Genomic DNA, 21,514 nt, shown 5'->3' with positions numbered 1-21,514 from the left:
AGCTCCCCATCAACATGCTTTCCTCATTCTACTTGTATCATGATTTGTATATCTTGAGTATCTGTGGTTCTTCTTCCTCTTTTTAGTGCATTTTCCATGCCACGTTTACGTCGCTAGTGGAGCGGTTTAGGACCCTATTTACCTGGGGTGGGATCGAAGCCCCACTGCTGCTAGTTCGATCGCCGGCTCCTCCTAGTTGAGTGTCGAGGTGTCCCTGAGCGAGGCACCACTGTTACCCCCGATGTTTTATTCGATACATTTCGACAAACCCCTTATGGGTTTTTCATGACAACAGATAAAAAACGACAGTGTTACCCTTTACATTTCATTTGATAAAAACGACAGTGGTACCCCTTATGTTTTATTTGACAAGGACAATTTATTTATTTTTTTAAATATGTTTTTCTTCATGACGACCAATAAAGTACGACAGTGTTATCCCTTATATTTTATTTGACAAAAACAACAGTGTTACCCCTTATGGTTTTATTCATGACGACCAAAGAAAAAACAACAGTGTCACCCCTCTTGTTTCATTTGATAAAAACGACAGTATTACCCCCTATGTTTTAATTGATAAATATTGACGGGGTTACCCCTTATGTTTTTTTTCAGGGCGACCAATAAAAAGCGACATTGTTGCCCCTTATGTTTTTTTTCATGACGACCAATAAAAAACAACAGTGTTACCCCTTGTGGTTTTTTTTATGACGACCAATAAAAAACAACAGTGTTACCCCTTATGTTTTTTTTTATGACGACCACCTATGTTTTATTCGATAAATTTCGACAGTGTTACCCCTTATGGGTTTTTCATAACAACAGATGAAAAACGACAGTGTTACCCTTTACGTTTCATTTGATAAAAACGACAGTGTTACCCCCTATGTTTTAATTGATAAATATCGACAGTGTTACCCCTTATGTTTTTTTTCATGACGACCAATAAAAAACAACAGTGTTACCCCTTTTGGTTTGTTTCACGACGACCAATAAAAAACAACAATGGTACCCCTCATTAAGTTTTTTCATGACGACCAATAAAAAACAACAGTGTTACCCCTTATGTTTTTTTTCATGACGACCAATAAAAAACAACAGTGTTACCCCTTATTGTTTTTTTCATGACGACCAATAAAAAACAACAGTGTTACCCCTTATTGTTTTTTTCATGACGACCAATAAAAAACAACAGTGTTACCCCTTATGTTTTTTTTCATGACGACCGATAAAAAACGACAGTGTTACCCCTTATGTATTTTTTCATGACGACCAATAAAAAACAACAGTGTTACCCCTTATGGTTTTTTTTCATAACGACCAAAGAAAAACTACAGTGTCACCCCTCTTGTTTCATTTGATAAAAACGACAGTGTTACCCCCTATGTTTTAATTGATAAATATCGACAGTGTTACCCCATATGTTTTTTTTCATGACGACCAATAAAAAACGACAGTGTTACCCCTTATGTTTTTTTTCATGACGACAAATAAAAAACTACAGTGTTACACCTCATGTTTTTTTTCATGACGACCAAAGAAAGACAACAGTGTTACCCCTTATGTTTTTTTTCATGACGACCAAAGAAAAACAACAGTGTTACCCCTTATGTTTTTTTTCACGACGACCAATAAAAAACAACAATGTTACCCCTCTTTAATTTTTTTCATGACGACCAATAAAAAACGACAGTGTTACCCCTTATGTTTTTTTTCATGACGACCAATAAAAAACAACAGTGTTACCCCTTATGTTTTTTTTCATGACGACCAATAAAAAAACAACAGTGTTACCCCTTATGTTTTTTTTCATGACGACCAATAAAAAACAACAGTGTTACCCCTTATTGTTTTTTTCATGACGACCAATAAAAAACAACAGTGTTACCCCTTATGTTTTTTTTCATGACGACCGATAAAAAACGACAGTGTTACCCCTTATGTATTTTTTCATGACGACCGATAAAAAACGACAGTGTTACCCCTTATGTATTTTTTCATGACGACCAAAGAAAAACAACAGTGTTACCCCTTATGTTTTTTCTCATGACGACCAATAAAAAAACCACAGTGTTAGGGTGGATTTTTGCCTGGATCCGAACCTGAGCTGTTTAGAGTGTTAACCTCCGAGCTTATCAATGCACCATCAAGACACCGAAAAAAATCATCACAATGGTTATGCTTGACTTTATAATTCGCATTAAATAGAAATACGAGTCTACCATCAGTGGACATCAACCTGACTTGAAGCCCGGTCTCGAGGGGGTTAGGCAGAGTGCACTCCACTGCACCACAGAGGCGATGACAATACACAAAAATCTATCATCAATAAAGAGGATATACATGACATTAATGGGTCAATGGGTCAATGGGTCAATGGGTCAATGGGTCAATGGGTCAATGGGCATCAATGGGTGCCCGGTCATTCAGCTGTTCAGCACCCAGGCTCTGGAACTCCCTCCCCCCACACATAAAACAGTCAGACACCATTACAACCTTCAAGTCACAACTCAAAACTCACCTGTTCAAACTCGCACACAATGTCTAACTGATCACTGTTTTGATTGTTTGTTTGTTTTGTTGTATTTATCTTTTATTTATAATGTTTATTGATTTATTTATTTTTTTCCACAATGTCTTGTTTTTTAAACGATTTATGATGACTATATGCTCTGTAAGGTGACCTTGGGTGTCTTGAAAGGCGCCTCTAAATTAAATGTATTATTATTTATTATCATTAAAATGTGTGTATTTCTATTATTTCCCTTATGTTTTTTTTCATGACGACCAATAAAAAACGACAGTGTTACCCCTTATGTTTTTTTTCATGACGACCAATAAAAAACAACAGTGTAACCCCTTATGTTTTTTTTCATGACAACCAATATAAAACAACAGTGTTACCCCTTATGTTTTTTTTCATGACGACCAATAATAAATCACAGTGTTACCGTGGATTTTTGCGGGGATCCGAACCTGAGCTGTTTAGAGTGTTAACCTCCGAGCTTATCAATGCACCATCAAGACACCAATAAAAATCATCACAATGGTTATACTTGACTTTATAATTCGCATTAAATAGAAATATGAGTCTTCCATCAGTGGACATCAACCGGACTTGAACCCCGGTCTCGAGGGGGTTAGGCCGAGTGCACTCCACTGCACCACTGAGGCGATGACAATACACAAAAATCAATCATCAATAAAGAGGATATACATGACATTAAAATGTGTGTATTTCTATTATTTCCCTTACGTTTTTTTTCATGACGACCAATAAAAAACGACAGTGTTACCCCTTATGTTTTTTTTCATGACGACCAATAAAAAACAACAGTGTTACCCCTTATGTTTTTTTTCATGACGACCAATAAAAAAACAACAGTGTTACACCTCATGTTTTTTTTCATGACGACCGATAAAAAACGACAGTGTTACCCCTAATGTTTTTTTTCATGACGACAAATAAAAAACTACAGTGTAACACCTCATGTATTTTTTCATGACGACCAATAAAAAACAACAGTGTTACCCCTTATGTTTTTTTCATGACGACCGATAAAAAACGACAGTGTTACCCCTTATGTATTTTTTCATGACGACCAAAGAAAAACAACAGTGTTACCCCTTATGTTTTTTTTCATGACGACCAATAAAAAACCACAGTGTTACCGTGGATTTTTGCAGGGATCCTATCCGGCGCTGTTTAGAGTGTTAACCTCCGAGCTTATCAATGCACCATCAAGACACCGAAAAAAAATAACACAGTGGTTATACTTGACTTTATAATTCGCATGAAATAGAAATATGAGACTTCCATCAGTGGACATCAACCGGACTTGAACCCCGGTCTCCAGGGCGTTAGGCAGAGTGCACTCCACTGCACCACTGAGGCGATGACGATACACAAAAATCTATCATCATTAAAGAGGATATACATGACATTAAAATGTGTGTATTTCTATTATTTCCCTTATGGTTTTTTTCATGACAACCAATAAAAAACGACAGTGTTACCCCTTATGTTTTTTTTCATAACGACCAATAAAAAACAACAGTGTTACCCCTTATGTTTTTTTTCATGACGACCAATAAAAAAACAACAGTGTTACCCCTTATGTTTTTTTCATGACGACCAATAAAAAACGACAGTGTTACCCCTTATGTTTTTTTTCATGACTACCAATTAAAAACCACAGTGTTACCCCTTATGTTTTTTTTCATGACGACCAATAAAAAACAACAGTGTTACCCCTTATGTTTTTTTTCATGACGACCGATAAAAAACGACAGTGTTACCCCTTATGTATTTTTTCATGATGACCGATAAAAAACGACAGTGTTACCCCTTATGTATTTTTTCATGACGACCAAAGAAAAACAACAGTGTTACCCCTCATTAATTTTTTTCATGACGACCAATAAAAAACGACAGTGTTACCCCTTATGTTTTTTTTCATGACGACCAATAAAAAACAACAGTGTTACCCCTTATGTTTTTTTTTCATGACGACCAATAAAAAAACAACAGTGTTACCCCTTATGTATTTTTTCATGACGACCAATAAAAAACAACAGTGTTACCCCTTATTGTTTTTTTCATGAACACCAATAAAAAACAACAGTGTTACCCCTTATGTTTTTTTCATGACGACCGATAAAAAACGACAGTGTTACCCCTTATGTATTTTTTCATGACGACCAAAGAAAAACAACAGTGTTACCCCTTATGTTTTTTTTCATGACGACCAATAAATAACCACAGTGTTACCGTGGATTTTTGCAGGGATCCGATCCGCAGCTGTTTAGAGTGTTAACCTCCGAGCTTATCAATGCACCATCAAGACACCGAAAAAAATCAACACAATGGTTATACTTGACTTTATAATTCGCATTGAATAGAAATATGAGTCTTCCATCAGTGGACAACAACCGGACTTGAACCACGGTCTCCAGGGGGTTAGGCAGAGTGCACTCCACTGCACCACTGAGGCGATGACAACACACAAAAATATATCATCAATAAAGAGGATATACATGATATTAAAATGTGTGTATTTCTATTATTTCCCTTATGTTTTTTTCATGACGACCAATAAAAAACGACAGTGTTACCCCTTATGTTTTTTTTCATGACGACCAATAAAAAAACAACAGTGTTACCCCTTATGTTTTTTTTCATGACGACCAATAAAAAACAACAGTGTTACCCCATATTGTTTTTTTCATGACGACCAAAGAAAAACAACAGTGTTACCCCTTATGTTTTTTTTCATGACGACCAATAAAAATCGACAGTGTAACCCCTTATGTTTTTTTCCATGACGACCAATAAAAAACAACAGTGTTACCCCTTATGTTTTTTTTCACGACGACCAATAAAAAACAACAATGTTACCCCTCTTTAATTTTTTTCATGAAGACCAATAAAAAACGACAGTGTTACCCCTTATGTTTTTTTTCATGACGACCAATAAAAAAACAACAGTGTTACCCCTTATGTTTTTTTTCATGACGACCAATAAAAAACAACAGTGTTACCCCTTATTGTTTTTTTCATGATGACCAATAAAAAACAACAGTGTTACCCCTTATGTTTTTTTTCATGACGACCGATAAAAAACGACAGTGTTACCCCTTATGTATTTTTTCATGATGACCGATAAAAAACGACAGTGTTACCCCTTATGTATTTTTTCATGACGACCAAAGAAAAACAACAGTGTTACCCCTTATTAATTTTTTTCATGACGACCAATAAAAAACAACAGTGTAACCCCTTATGTTTTTTTTCATGACGTCCAATAAAAAACAACAGTGTTACCCCTTATTAATTTTTTTCATGACGACCAATAAAAAACAACAGTGTAACCCCTTATGTTTTTTTTCATGACGTCCAATAAAAAACAACAGTGTTACCCCTTATTAATTTTTTTCATGACGACCAATAAAAAACAACAGTGTTACCCCTTATGTTTTTTTTCATGACGTCCAATAAAAAACAACAGTGTTACCCCTTATGTTTTTTTTTCATGACGACCAATAAAAAAACAACAGTGTTACCCCTTATGTATTTTTTCATGACGACCAATAAAAAACAACAGTGTTACCCCTTATTGTTTTTTTCATGACGACCAATAAAAAACAACAGTGTTACCCCTTATGTTTTTTTTCATGACGACCAACAGTGTTACCCCTTATGTTTTTTTTCATGACGACCAATAAAAAAACAACGGTGTTACCCCTTATGTTTTTTTCATGACGACCAATAAAAAACGACAGTGTTACCCCTTATGTTTTTTTTCATGACGACCAATAAAAAAACAACAGTGTTACCCCTTATGTTTTTTTTCATGACGACCAATAAAAAACAACAGTGTTACCCCTTATTGTTTTTTTCATGATGACCAATAAAAAACAACAGTGTTACCCCTTATGTTTTTTTTCATGACGGCCGATAAAAAACGACAGTGTTACCCCTTATGTATTTTTTCATGATGACCGATAAAAAACGACAGTGTTACCCCTTATGTATTTTTTCATGACGACCAAAGAAAAACAACAGTGTTACCCCTTATTAATTTTTTTCATGACGACCAATAAAAAACAACAGTGTAACCCCTTATGTTTTTTTTCATGACGTCCAATAAAAAACAACAGTGTTACCCCTTATTAATTTTTTTCATGACGACCAATAAAAAACAACAGTGTTACCCCTTATGTTTTTTTTCATGACGTCCAATAAAAAACAACAGTGTTACCCCTTATTAATTTTTTTCATGACGACCAATAAAAAACAACAGTGTTACCCCTTATGTTTTTTTTCATGACGTCCAATAAAAAACGACAGTGTTACCCCTTATGTTTTTTTTCATGACGACCAATAAAAAACAACAGTGTTACCCCTTATGTTTTTTTTCACGACGACCAATAAAAAACAACAATGTTACCCCTCTTTAATTTTTTTCATGACGACCAATAAAAAACGACAGTGATACCCCTTATGTTTTTTTTCATGACGACCAATAAAAAACAACAGTGTTACCCCTTATGTTTTTTTTCATGACGACCAACAGTGTTACCCCTTATGTTTTTTTTCATGACGACCAATAAAAAAACAACGGTGTTACCCCTTATGTTTTTTTCATGACGACCAATAAAAAACGACAGTGTTACCCCTTATGTTTTTTTTCATGACGACCAATAAAAAAACAACAGTGTTACCCCTTATGTTTTTTTTCATGACGACCAATAAAAAACAACAGTGTTACCCCTTATGTTTTTTTTCATGACGTCCAATAAAAAACAACAGTGTTACCCCTTATTAATTTTTTTCATGACGACCAATAAAAAACAACAGTGTTACCCCTTATGTTTTTTTTCATGACGTCCAATAAAAAACAACAGTGTTACCCCTTAAGTTTTTTTTTCATGACGACCAATAAAAAAACAACAGTGTTACCCCTTATGTATTTTTTCATGACGACCAATAAAAAACAACAGTGTTACCCCTTATTGTTTTTTTCATGACGACCAATAAAAAACAACAGTGTTACCCCTTATGTTTTTTTCATGACGACCGATAAAAAACGACAGTGTTACCCCTTATGTTTTTTTTCATGACGACCAATAAAAAACAACAGTGTTACCCCTTATGTTTTTTTTCACGACGACCAATAAAAAACAACAATGTTACCCCTCTTTAATTTTTTTCATGACGACCAATAAAAAACGACAGTGTTACCCCTTATGTATTTTTTCATGACGACCAATAAAAAACAACAGTGTTACCCCTTATTGTTTTTTTCATGACGACCAATAAAAAACAACAGTGTTACCCCTTATGTTTTTTTCATGACGACCGATAAAAAACGACAGTGTTACCCCTTATGTTTTTTTTCATGACGACCAATAAAAAAACAACAGTGTTACCCCTTATGTATTTTTTCATGACGACCAATAAAAAACAACAGTGTTACCCCTTATTGTTTTTTTCATGACGACCAATAAAAAACAACAGTGTTACCCCTTATGTTTTTTTCATGACGACCGATAAAAAACGACAGTGTTACCCCTTATGTTTTTTTTCATGACGACCAATAAAAAACAACAGTGTTACCCCTTATGTTTTTTTTCATGACGTCCAATAAAAAACGACAGTGTTACCCCTTATGTTTTTTTTCATGACGACCAATAAAAAACAACAGTGTTACCCCTTATGTTTTTTTTCACGACGACCAATAAAAAACAACAATGTTACCCCTCTTTAATTTTTTTCATGACGACCAATAAAAAACGACAGTGATACCCCTTATGTTTTTTTTCATGACGACCAATAAAAAACAACAGTGTTACCCCTTATGTTTTTTTTCATGACGACCAACAGTGTTACCCCTTATTAATTTTTTTCATGACGACCAATAAAAAACAACAGTGTAACCCCTTATGTTTTTTTTCATGACGTCCAATAAAAAACAACAGTGTTACCCCTTATTAATTTTTTTCATGACGACCAATAAAAAACAACAGTGTTACCCCTTATGTTTTTTTTCATGACGTCCAATAAAAAACAACAGTGTTACCCCTTATTAATTTTTTTCATGACGACCAATAAAAAACAACAGTGTTACCCCTTATGTTTTTTTTCATGACGTCCAATAAAAAACGACAGTGTTACCCCTTATGTTTTTTTTCATGACGACCAATAAAAAACAACAGTGTTACCCCTTATGTTTTTTTTCACGACGACCAATAAAAAACAACAATGTTACCCCTCTTTAATTTTTTTCATGACGACCAATAAAAAACGACAGTGATACCCCTTATGTTTTTTTTCATGACGACCAATAAAAAACAACAGTGTTACCCCTTATGTTTTTTTTCATGACGACCAACAGTGTTACCCCTTATGTTTTTTTTCATGACGACCAATAAAAAAACAACGGTGTTACCCCTTATGTTTTTTTCATGACGACCAATAAAAAACGACAGTGTTACCCCTTATGTTTTTTTTCATGACGACCAATAAAAAAACAACAGTGTTACCCCTTATGTTTTTTTTCATGACGACCAATAAAAAACAACAGTGTTACCCCTTATGTTTTTTTTCATGACGTCCAATAAAAAACAACAGTGTTACCCCTTATTAATTTTTTTCATGACGACCAATAAAAAACAACAGTGTTACCCCTTATGTTTTTTTTCATGACGTCCAATAAAAAACAACAGTGTTACCCCTTAAGTTTTTTTTTCATGACGACCAATAAAAAAACAACAGTGTTACCCCTTATGTATTTTTTCATGACGACCAATAAAAAACAACAGTGTTACCCCTTATTGTTTTTTTCATGACGACCAATAAAAAACAACAGTGTTACCCCTTATGTTTTTTTCATGACGACCGATAAAAAACGACAGTGTTACCCCTTATGTTTTTTTTCATGACGACCAATAAAAAACAACAGTGTTACCCCTTATGTTTTTTTTCACGACGACCAATAAAAAACAACAATGTTACCCCTCTTTAATTTTTTTCATGACGACCAATAAAAAACGACAGTGTTACCCCTTATGTATTTTTTCATGACGACCAATAAAAAACAACAGTGTTACCCCTTATTGTTTTTTTCATGACGACCAATAAAAAACAACAGTGTTACCCCTTATGTTTTTTTCATGACGACCGATAAAAAACGACAGTGTTACCCCTTATGTTTTTTTTCATGACGACCAATAAAAAAACAACAGTGTTACCCCTTATGTATTTTTTCATGACGACCAATAAAAAACAACAGTGTTACCCCTTATTGTTTTTTTCATGACGACCAATAAAAAACAACAGTGTTACCCCTTATGTTTTTTTCATGACGACCGATAAAAAACGACAGTGTTACCCCTTATGTTTTTTTTCATGACGACCAATAAAAAACAACAGTGTTACCCCTTATGTTTTTTTTCACGACGACCAATAAAAAACAACAATGTTACCCCTCTTTAATTTTTTTCATGACGACCAATAAAAAACGACAGTGTTACCCCTTATGTATTTTTTCATGACGACCAATAAAAAACAACAGTGTTACCCCTTATTGTTTTTTTCATGACGACCAATAAAAAACAACAGTGTTACCCCTTATGTTTTTTTCATGACGACCGATAAAAAACGACAGTGTTACCCCTTATGTTTTTTTTCATGACGACCAATAAAAAACAACAGTGTTACCCCTTATGTTTTTTTTCACGACGACCAATAAAAAACAACAATGTTACCCCTCTTTAATTTTTTTCATGACGACCAATAAAAAACGACAGTGATACCCCTTATGTTTTTTTTCATGACGACCAATAAAAAACAACAGTGTTACCCCTTATGTTTTTTTTCATGACGACCAACAGTGTTACCCCTTATGTTTTTTTTCATGACGACCAATAAAAAAACAACGGTGTTACCCCTTATGTTTTTTTCATGACGACCAATAAAAAACGACAGTGTTACCCCTTATGTTTTTTTTCATGACGACCAATAAAAAAACAACAGTGTTACCCCTTATGTTTTTTTTCATGACGACCAATAAAAAACAACAGTGTTACTCCATATAGTTTTTTTCATGACGACCAATAAAAAACAACAGTGTTACCCCTTATGTTTTTTTTCATGACGACCGATAAAAAACTACAGCGTTACACCTCATGTTTTTTTTCATGACGACCAAAGATAAACAACAGTGTTACCCCTTATGTTTTTTTTCATGACGACCAAAGAAAAACAACAGTGTTACCCCTTATGTTTTTTTTCATGACGACCAATAAAAAAACAAGTGTTACCCCTTTTGTTTTTTTTTCATGACGACCAATAAAAAACAACAGTGTTACCCCTTATTGTTTTTTTCATGACGACCAATAAAAAACAATAGTGTTACCCCTTATGTTTTTTTTCATGACGACCGATAAAAAACGACAGTGTTACCCCTTATGTATTTTTTCATGATGACCGATAAAAAACGACAGTGTTACCCCTTATGTTTTTTTTCACGACGACCAATAAAAAACAACAATGTTACCCCTCTTTAATTTTTTTCATGACGACCAATAAAAAACGACAGTGTTACCCCTTATGTATTTTTTCATGACGACCAATAAAAAACAACAGTGTTACCCCTTATTGTTTTTTTCATGACGACCAATAAAAAACAACAGTGTTACCCCTTATGTTTTTTTCATGACGACCGATAAAAAACGACAGTGTTACCCCTTATGTTTTTTTTCATGACGACCAATAAAAAAACAACAGTGTTACCCCTTATGTATTTTTTCATGACGACCAATAAAAAACAACAGTGTTACCCCTTATTGTTTTTTTCATGACGACCAATAAAAAACAACAGTGTTACCCCTTATGTTTTTTTCATGACGACCGATAAAAAACGACAGTGTTACCCCTTATGTTTTTTTTCATGACGACCAATAAAAAACAACAGTGTTACCCCTTCTGTTTTTTTTCACGACGACCAATAAAAAACAACAATGTTACCCCTCTTTAATTTTTTTCATGACGACCAATAAAAAACGACAGTGTTACCCCTTATGTATTTTTTCATGACGACCAATAAAAAACAACAGTGTTACCCCTTATTGTTTTTTTCATGACGACCAATAAAAAACAACAGTGTTACCCCTTATGTTTTTTTCATGACGACCGATAAAAAACGACAGTGTTACCCCTTATGTTTTTTTTCATGACGACCAATAAAAAACAACAGTGTTACCCCTTATGTTTTTTTTCACGACGACCAATAAAAAACAACAATGTTACCCCTCTTTAATTTTTTTCATGACGACCAATAAAAAACGACAGTGATACCCCTTATGTTTTTTTTCATGACGACCAATAAAAAACAACAGTGTTACCCCTTATGTTTTTTTTCATGACGACCAACAGTGTTACCCCTTATGTTTTTTTTCATGACGACCAATAAAAAAACAACGGTGTTACCCCTTATGTTTTTTTCATGACGACCAATAAAAAACGACAGTGTTACCCCTTATGTTTTTTTTCATGACGACCAATAAAAAAACAACAGTGTTACCCCTTATGTTTTTTTTCATGACGACCAATAAAAAACAACAGTGTTACTCCATATAGTTTTTTTCATGACGACCAATAAAAAACAACAGTGTTACCCCTTATGTTTTTTTTCATGACGACCGATAAAAAACTACAGCGTTACACCTCATGTTTTTTTTCATGACGACCAAAGATAAACAACAGTGTTACCCCTTATGTTTTTTTTCATGACGACCAAAGAAAAACAACAGTGTTACCCCTTATGTTTTTTTTCATGACGACCAATAAAAAAACAAGTGTTACCCATTTTGTTTTTTTTTCATGACGACCAATAAAAAACAACAGTGTTACCCCTTATTGTTTTTTTCATGACGACCAATAAAAAACAATAGTGTTACCCCTTATGTTTTTTTTCATGACGACCGATAAAAAACGACAGTGTTACCCCTTATGTATTTTTTCATGATGACCGATAAAAAACGACAGTGTTACCCCTTATGTATTTTTCCATGACGACCAAAGAAAAACAACAGTGTTACCCCTCATTAATTTTTTTCATGACGACCAATAAAAAACAACAGTGTTACCCCTTATGTTTTTTTTCATGACGACCAATAAAAAACAACAGTGTTACCCCTTTTGTTTTGTTTTCATGATGACCAATAAAAAAACAACAGTGTTACCCCTTATGTATTTTTTCATGACGACCAATAAAAAACAATAGTGTTACCCCTTATTGTTTTTTTCATGACGACCAATAAAAAACAACAGTGTTACCCCTTATGTTTTTTTTCATGACGCCCAATAAAAAACAACAGTGTTACCCCTTATTGTTTTTTTCATGACGACCAATAAAAAACAACAGTGTTACCCCATATGTTTTTTTCATGACGACCGATAAAAAACGACAGTGTTACCCCTTATGTTTTTTTTCATGACGACCAATAAAAAACAACAGTGTTACCCCTTATGTTTTTTTTCACGACGACCAATAAAAAACAACAATGTTACCCCTCTTTAATTTTTTTCATGACGACCAATAAAAAACGACAGTGTTACCCCTTATGTTTTTTTTCATGACGACCAATAAAAAACAACAGTGTTACCCCTTATGTTTTTTTTCATGACGACCAATAAAAAACAACAGTGTTACCCCTTATGTTTTTTTTCATGACGACCAATAAAAAACAACAGTGTTACCCCTTATGTTTTTTTCATGACGACCGATAAAAAACGACAGTGTTACCCCTTATGTATTTTTTCATGACGACCAAAGAAAAACAACAGTGTTACCCCTTATGTTTTTTTTCATGACGACCAATAAAAAACCACAGTGTTACCGTGGATTATTGCAGGGATCCGATCCGGAGCTGTTTAGAGTGTTAACCTCCGAGCTTATCAATGCACCATCAAGACACCGAAAAAAATCAACATAATGGTTATACTTGACTTTATAATTCGCATTAAATAGAAATATGAGTCTTCCATCAGTGGACAACAACCCCGGTCTCCAGGGGGTTCGGCAGAGTGCACTCCACTGCACCACTGAGGCGATGACAATACACAAAAATCTATCATCAATAAAGAGGATATACATGACATTAAAATGTGTGTATTTCTATTATTTCCCTTATGTTTTTTTTCATGACAACCAATAAAAAACGACAGTGTTACCCCTTATGTTTTTTTTCATAACGACCAATAAAAAACAACAGTGTTACCCCTTATGTTTTTTTTCATGATGACCAATAAAAAAACAACAGTGTTACCCCTTATGTTTTTTTCATGACGACCAATAAAAAACGACAGTGTTACCCCTTATGTTTTTTTTCATGACGACCAATAAAAAAACAACAGTGTTACCCCTTATGTTTTTTTTCATGACGACCAATAAAAAACAACAGTGTTACCCCATATTGTTTTTTTCATGACGACCAAAGAAAAACAACAGTGTTACCCCTTATGTTTTTTTTCATGACGACCAATAAAAATCGACAGTGTAACCCCTTATGTTTTTTTTCATGACGACCAATAAAAAACAACAGTGTTACCCCTTATGTTTTTTTTCACGACGACCAATAAAAAACAACAATGTTACCCCTCTTTAATTTTTTTCATGACGACCAATAAAAAACGACAGTGTTACCCCTTATGTTTTTTTTCATGACGACCAAAGAAAAACAACAGTGTTACGGCATTTTTTTCCACAATGTCTTGTTTTTTTAAACGATTTATGATGACTATATGCTCTGTAAGGTGACCTTGGGTGTCTTGAAAGGCGCCTCTAAATTAAATGTATTATTATTTATTATTATTAAAATGTGTGTATTTCTATTATTTCCCTTATGTTTTTTTTCATGACAACCAATTAAAAACGACAGTGTTACCCCTTATGTTTTATTTCATAACGACCAATAAAAAACAACAGTCTTACCCCTTGTGTTTTTTTTCATTGCGACCAATAAAAAAACAACAGTGTCGTTTGTTATCCCTTATGTTTTTTTTCATGACGACCAATAAAAAACGACAGTGTTACCCCTTATGTTTTTTTTCATGACAACCAATAATAAACAACAGTGTTACCCCTTATTGTTTTTTTCATGACGACCAATAAAAAACAACAGTGTTACCCCTTATGTTTTTTTTCATGACGACCGATAAAAAACGACAGTGTTACCCCTTATGTATTTTTTCATGACGACCAATTAAAAACAACAGTGTTACCCCTTATTGTTTTTTTCATGACGACCAATAAAAAACAACAGTGTTACCCCTTATGTTTTTTTTCATGACGACCGATTAAAAACGACAGTGTTACCCCTTATGTATTTTTTCATGACGACCAAAGAAAAACAACAGTGTTACACCTTATGTTTGTTTTCATGACGACCAATAAAACACAACAGTGTTACTGGGGATTTTTGCGTTTTTGCAGGGATCCGAACCTGAGCTGTTTAGAGTGTTAACCTCCGACTTTATCAATGCACCGTCAAGACAACGAAAAAAATCAAAAAAACAACAGTGACAAATTCCCAGAAGCAATGACTTCTGGGAATTTCAAAACCGAACCAGACCGCGTCTGCGTATTAGGGGGTTGTTGGAAGTTGAAAGTTGGAAGATACCAGAGTCTGCTGAGGTTACTATGAGTATGAACTATGAATCGAGGAATTAAGCGACAGAAGGGAGGAGCGGAGAAAAAGAGAGCGAAATCCGGGGAATGACTGTTGGCTGACAGTGAAAAATGCGCGAAACTGACAGATTCGTTTTTTAAGCCCTCAAGTGCAGCTTCAGCTCGTAGCACAGCGCTGGCACTAACGTTCAAGACACTGAGCAAACAGACCAGGGAGGGAGTAAAACAGGAGGACAGTGAGGAACACTGAGGACAGTCAGTCTTTATGCATATTAAAGTTAGAGAGTTCATCACCAATGGGGCTACAAAAGTGCGTGTTATTTCCGAGCATGTGAAGTTATATCTGTGCGCGTCCCTGTGTGGGCCGCTGGTGGGTGAAAATGCCAGGGCCGTTTTTTAATCCCAGTCCGTCACTGCTCCTGTAGCATATATAACCCAAGCACGTGATATATAACCCTATCAAAGCATCAACCCCGGCTGTCCCCCTTCCCCCCAGCCAGTAGCCTACATAATAATAATACCCCCCCCCCCCCAAAAAATATCATCTTTGTGAATGACTACTTATGATTGAAGGTTCAATCAGAAGTTATCAGTCATATTAGGCCTACAGCATTTCTGCTCAACTAACAGGGAGGAAAACGTCTCCACAGAGCATCGGCCGCTGACTGAAGTGGACCACTGACCCAGACTTTAGCTTATGTTGCACACTCCAAAAGAGTACAGACAGAGCAGCTCAGACAGAACACACAGCGATTCTAGAACTCTCCTTAGTATCAGCACTTCCTGTGTGTGGGGGGGGGCTGGGGGGGGGGGGCCTTTACCAACGCATGTCACATCACTTTAGTCATAACAGCTGTGACAGTTTGAATGAGCAGGGGTTATAAATTCTTATTTAACTCTGAAATATGTTGATGTAAATTGGTATGCGTGTGCAGGATAACACCGCTTTAAATAACTCTGTCCATTAATTGCATTGACAAAATATAGCCTAATGTAACCTATGGGAATTTTTGATGGAGTTAAAACGAAATAGATTATTTCACCGTAAGTCATCCATTTGTCAAAGAAAATAGCCATAGCAAAGATTTATCGGTAATAATTAGGGCTGTCAAGCGATTAAAAAAAGAAATCTAATTAATTACAGGCTCTTTTTTAGCCTACATTTTTCCGAGAAAGTATTTAAAAATAATTTAATTCAAGTAGCCTAAATTATGGCAGATGAGTGATTCAATGAATAATATACTTTAAAGTTCAATGCCTCTTTTATTTAAAACATGTCTTTCATTAACATACAGTGCATTTTAAGATCAAATCAATAACATTTCCATCTCACTCAAGATTCAATGCATCTCAGTCGAGTGTGGCTTGACGAGGCTGCCTGCTAGCACCAGCTTCAGGGGCTGTGGCCCTGCGAGATTGCTACCAAATGTTTTGCGTTGAGGTGATATTCAAGGGTTGATGAGCTCCGGTGATAGAAAAATTCCTTACTACAGAGATTGCAGGTAACGGTGTTCCTATCTAGAGTTCCGTCTGGGAGTTTAAACTTGAACTTTTCGTTCAGGGGCCGAGCAGCGTCTTCTCGTCTGCCTCCATTTTGTTTCAACGCAAATAACGCGGCAGGTCAAAGGGCACTATAGAAGCGCGATTATCTGCGTTATTTTTTCCCGTGATTAATTAATCGAAATTAACGTTAATTTGACAGCCCTAGTAATAATTTATTTGTGCCACCAGATGGCGATGTGTTCACAAATATATCGCCTAGTCGCTGAGCCTATGCCAGGTATTAGGCTATCTACCAAACTGCCATGTAAAAGAAAAGAAAAATCAAATCCAAACGAATGATCTAATTTCTATTAAAAGGGTGTTATTCCTTTAATTTCAGTCACACATGCCTGCACACACACACACTTACACACACACACACACACACACACACACACACACACACACACACACACACACACACACACACATGACTGCACACAAACACAAGTACACACATACTAGGGCTTTTAAACCCAGATTTACAAGTTTGTAGGCATTTGACTCGTTTTTTAAATCGTGATTTCCTCTGCATAATGTTTTGATTTACAGATAGGAGTTGGGTGTCAGAACTCAGCCTCCTGTTAATGTAATGTGACTACGACAGTATGTCATTCACACTTCTCATTTGTCCCTCCAGCATTTGTACATTATCATACATTTTGTGGCTGGGCAGGTGTGCCTTCATGTAGTAACCTTCCACCTGGGCAGAGGAAAAAAAAACACACAGAATGATGATCATAATTTGATGAAAAGTAACTCAATCGTCAACATTGGCTGCAACCTTTACACCTAGGGCACTTAGCAGACGCTTTTATCCAAAGCATCTTGCAACCATTTTTTATGCACATGCTGATGGAGGTGTCGACCATGGAAGGCGACAGCTCGCTCATTGGGAAAAGACAGGGTGAGGAGTCATGCTGAGGGACACCACAACGCTCTGGCAACCCTGGGAGACTAGAGTCTCTAGCGCGTCACCCGTCGTGTACCAACAATACGTTTCACACTTACTTAAAAAGGAGAAGTAGGATGACAACGATGTTGGTGAAACCCAATGCTGTCATTCTGACGATGTTTCCGATAGAAGTGGAGACTTGGACCTCTTCCTGAAACAAAAATATATACAAAAAATAAATAGGCACATTCGGTCGTTTTTTCGGCCTTAGTATTACATGAGGTGCTACTTTATTTTGTAAATGATATAACTTTGGAACAAGATCTTCATACACAGTACCTGGTTTGTTGTGGTCCCTCGGTGATCACTGGCTGTGGGAGGAGGGGGGGGGGGGGGTAGAAGGCAACCAATCATGACTATCAACAACACCAACAGCAAACGACTGATACTGACAACGGTTTAAACCTCATCGTTTCCCCAGGAGACCGCGTGGACCCAGAGCCATACCTTCCTCCTTCACCTCCAGCTGAACCCGGACCTTCAGGACGTTGAACCGGCCCGGGACCCTCACCCTGCAGACGTACAGCCCCGAGTCGCTGCTCTGCAGGTCCTGGATGGTCAGGGACACGTCCCCGTCGCAGGCGCGGCCCGGCAGCTGGAGCCGCCCCCCGGCCTGGGGGGTCCCCTGCCTGGGGGGTCCCCGGCCTGGGGGGTCCCCGGCCTGGGGGGTCCCCTGCCTGGGGGGTCCCCTGCCTGGATACCTGCAGAGGAGGGCGTAGGAGCACCTGTTGTTGGGCACCCTGTCGCGGATCCAACACGTGTGCACGGGGCTGCCGGTGTACTGGGTGTCATAGACGCAGGGCAGGGTGACGCTGTGGCCGGCGAGACCCACCACCACCACATCAGGGTCGCCTCCGCACACTGTGAGGAGGACAGCCATGAGGGACAGAACCGTAGCCCACATCCACCCCCAACAGTCCCCTCGTCTCCCGACCCAAAACGGGGTAAAGATGGGACCCACTCAAATCGATGCCATACGGTCTACGCCTCGGACGCTTACGAAGACACACAGAGAGAATAGAATATCGACTCACCGTTAACACCGGTAAGGAGGCAGAGGAGCAGATAGCGGAGAGCAGAAGAACAGGTCATGCTTGAACACTAGGCGAGGACGCATCTGCTGCTGCTGCCCACAAGCACACCAAAGGCTGACTGTAGTTGGGTTAACTTCCTGTATTTGTTTTCTTCTTACACAAAAGATAGAGGAAATCAATGATTTGGACTCTATATATAGGCCCTTATCTTCCAGGCGTCTGCATGGGGTTGGAGCTCTCTGCCTCTCTTAGGCGATGGGAACCGGCCCAACACAGCGGGGGTCTAAAGAGGGCTTAGTCTGCTCAGTTTTAGTCTTCAGCCCCATGGTTAAGCTTTATGCGTCCCGATCAAAATAGCAACAACAAAAACATCATTGGCCGAGATCACTTGTAGAATGTGTGAAAGGCTGTATACATTGCTCAACCTGTTCTAGTGTATCGATACATTGTGTGATGGTTTTGCGTTAATTATAAAAGGCCTAATAGACATGACCTGTGGGAAGTTTGAGTCGGTGTTGGTGCAAATCCTGCCTTTCCAGAGCGTTTACATGCTCCGCCATCAGTCGTCTGACCTGGCCACCCCTGCTGACACCCACACAGAAAATAGTTCAGAAACTCAAAACCTATTGAGTAATTTATTTCATTATTTTATTATTTATTTCTAATGTTTGGTTATTATTAGTGCCATCTGATTAATGCAACTATTCTTTGCATTTTAAACCCTAGCCTTGTTAAACCCTAGCCTTGTTATTCAGCCTCTCTGAGCCTGGTTCAGTCAATGATGAAAAACAATTCAACAGCCCCCTCAGTTACTTCATCCTGGTGTGGGCCCCCTAATAGGAATCTTGTTAAACTAAAGCAGTGTTTTCTCACCATACATCTATTTTGAACTAGTTTCACTTTATTATTGTTTCATTTTTGGAGAACACGCCTCAAAGGGAAGACGCCTTCTTAAGTCCTGTGTTTCGATTCCCAAACGTACCATTGTTACCATGAAAAGACGCGCATGGTACTGTTCCACAGGGCGGCATGTGGCCCAGGTAGTGGAGACACTGCCGTCGGTGTGTGGATGTCTGCATGAGTGGCTGAATGCTAGGCGATATATTTTAAGAGCTTTGAGTGGCCACTGGTTAGAAAAGCACTCTATACATGCAGTCCATATAACGTTTGCACATATTCGTCCATCTGCCTTTCTGTGCAACTTCATCCCCTCAATGTAGAGCGAGGCTCAGAGTCGACAGCCCACCCGTCCATAATCAATCCCCTTCTTCTGCTAAGGAGAACAAGGTGTGTTTACTTTGTCAGGAAACTGTCGTTGATATGCAGCCCAAATAACGATTAAAAGACGAATCAGAAAACAGCAGCAGAACTGTACTGTGCTGAGGTGGGAGCCCCTGACTCCATGTTCAACCCACATAACGACTGAGAGAGACAATGAGAAAACAGCACGACTGGTTTCTAACGGGTGTGGCTAGCCCTTTATTCTGTTCTGCTGATTCTGCTGCAGCGATAAAGCAGAAGTTATGTTTCAGAGCTCTGACCTCCCAAGTTCGACTTGTTCTTTATTTATTTATTTTATACTGCAGTTATACTCATAAAAGACGTGGAGATAGATCGTCCAACTTTTTAACGTGCCAATAGAAGGTGCCGCACTTTTAATTGCGTCTCACCGAACCAGTTGGAACAGAGGAAATGCTCCTCTGTGGTGGAGAAGTTTCAAACGACACAGCACATCATATCTAACCATCAAATGGATTGACCTTTCAATTTGGCGGTGTGATCGGTGATACTGATGCAGTTTGGGTTTGACCGTGGCATCAGAGGACAGACAGCTACAAACACAGAACCTCTGTCGACCTTCTCCTCCCACTGAGTTCCTCACAGAGAGATATGTCTACCGAGATGGAGAGCAGCTGCTTTAGGGGATTAGGGAGAATAGCAACTACTTTTGAGAATGCAATGAAATCTAAACCCTAAATCCTAACCCTGAGCCATAAACCAAAACTTAAACCTTAAATTTTAACCCCTAAACAGTTCCTTTCCCAAACCCTAATGACACCTGTGTCTGCCTACCCTTCAGTTGGCCGGAAGGGCCAGACCTTTATCAATCTCCATCTGAGAGATCGATCAACAAACAATGGAGTTAGCTCATCACTAACCCCTTCAAGCCCTGTGTCTCACTGCAGATGACTGCACAGCCTGGAGACACCATTTATTATAACCATTTAGATCAGATATAAAACATAAAACAGAATTCAAAACTTTGATGACACTGAAAATTCAACACAGAGAACAATGGATACGTTATCTTTCTGCTCGGAATTCTCTGCGCTGCCTCAATCACTTGTCTCGGCTGGTTTGTCCGCGTCCATCACACTACATGAACATGAGGATAAATGCCCTCTCCCCTAGAGGAGGGGAGAGGGAGGGGAAAGAGAGGAGGGGACAGGACAGGAGGGAGGGAGAGAGGGGGAGAGAGAGAGGGGGGGAGAGGGAGGGGAAAGAGAGGATGCGAACGGACAGGATGGAGGGAGAGATAGAAGGGAGAGAGAGAAGAGGGGAGAGGAGGGGAGGGGGGAGGACAGGATGGAGGGAGAGAGAGGAGGGGACAGAGGTGAAGAGAGGAAAAGGAGGGAGGGAGAGAGGAGGGAGAGCGAGGGGAGAGGACAGGAGGGTGAGAGAGGAGCACAGACGGGAGAGAGGAGGAAGGCTAAATGTGTGAAAGAGGATGAAAAGGAGTGTGAGTGTGAAGACGAGAGACGAGAAAGTACGAAAGAAAGAAAGAATGC

The 21,514-nt window shown here is 37.7% G+C and overlaps 1 protein-coding gene across 4 annotated transcripts; it reads right to left on the bottom strand.

Annotated features, from left to right (window-relative positions):
• Positions 1–3,677: 3,677 nt before the first annotated feature.
• LOC132466206 (hepatitis A virus cellular receptor 1 homolog) lies at positions 3,678–21,113 on the bottom strand. Of its 4 annotated transcripts, none has more exons than XM_060063284.1 (6): positions 18,726–21,113; positions 18,369–18,552; positions 18,139–18,320; positions 17,971–18,002; positions 17,748–17,842; positions 3,700–3,914 (listed from the first exon to the last, which is right to left on the bottom strand). In XM_060063284.1, the coding sequence occupies exons 1-6, from the start codon at positions 18,781–18,783 to the stop codon at positions 3,830–3,832; spliced, it is 636 nt and encodes a 211-aa protein (XP_059919267.1). In that variant the 5' UTR covers positions 18,784–21,113; the 3' UTR covers positions 3,700–3,829. The 4 variants fall into 4 exon arrangements, with proteins under 4 accessions (XP_059919270.1, XP_059919267.1, XP_059919269.1 ...); XM_060063286.1 differs by lacking the exon at positions 3,700–3,914 and adding an exon at positions 17,039–17,418 and having other exon boundaries at positions 17,726–17,842; positions 18,726–21,110; XM_060063285.1 differs by lacking the exon at positions 3,700–3,914 and adding an exon at positions 17,039–17,439 and having other exon boundaries at positions 18,726–21,110.
• Between the last annotated feature and the right edge of the window lie 401 nt (positions 21,114–21,514).

Source organism: Gadus macrocephalus, chromosome 10, assembly GCF_031168955.1.
Source record: "Gadus macrocephalus chromosome 10, ASM3116895v1".
In the NCBI taxonomy this organism is placed as follows: domain Eukaryota; kingdom Metazoa; phylum Chordata; class Actinopteri; order Gadiformes; family Gadidae; genus Gadus; species Gadus macrocephalus.
This window is presented reverse-complemented; position numbering and strand designations above follow the sequence as displayed.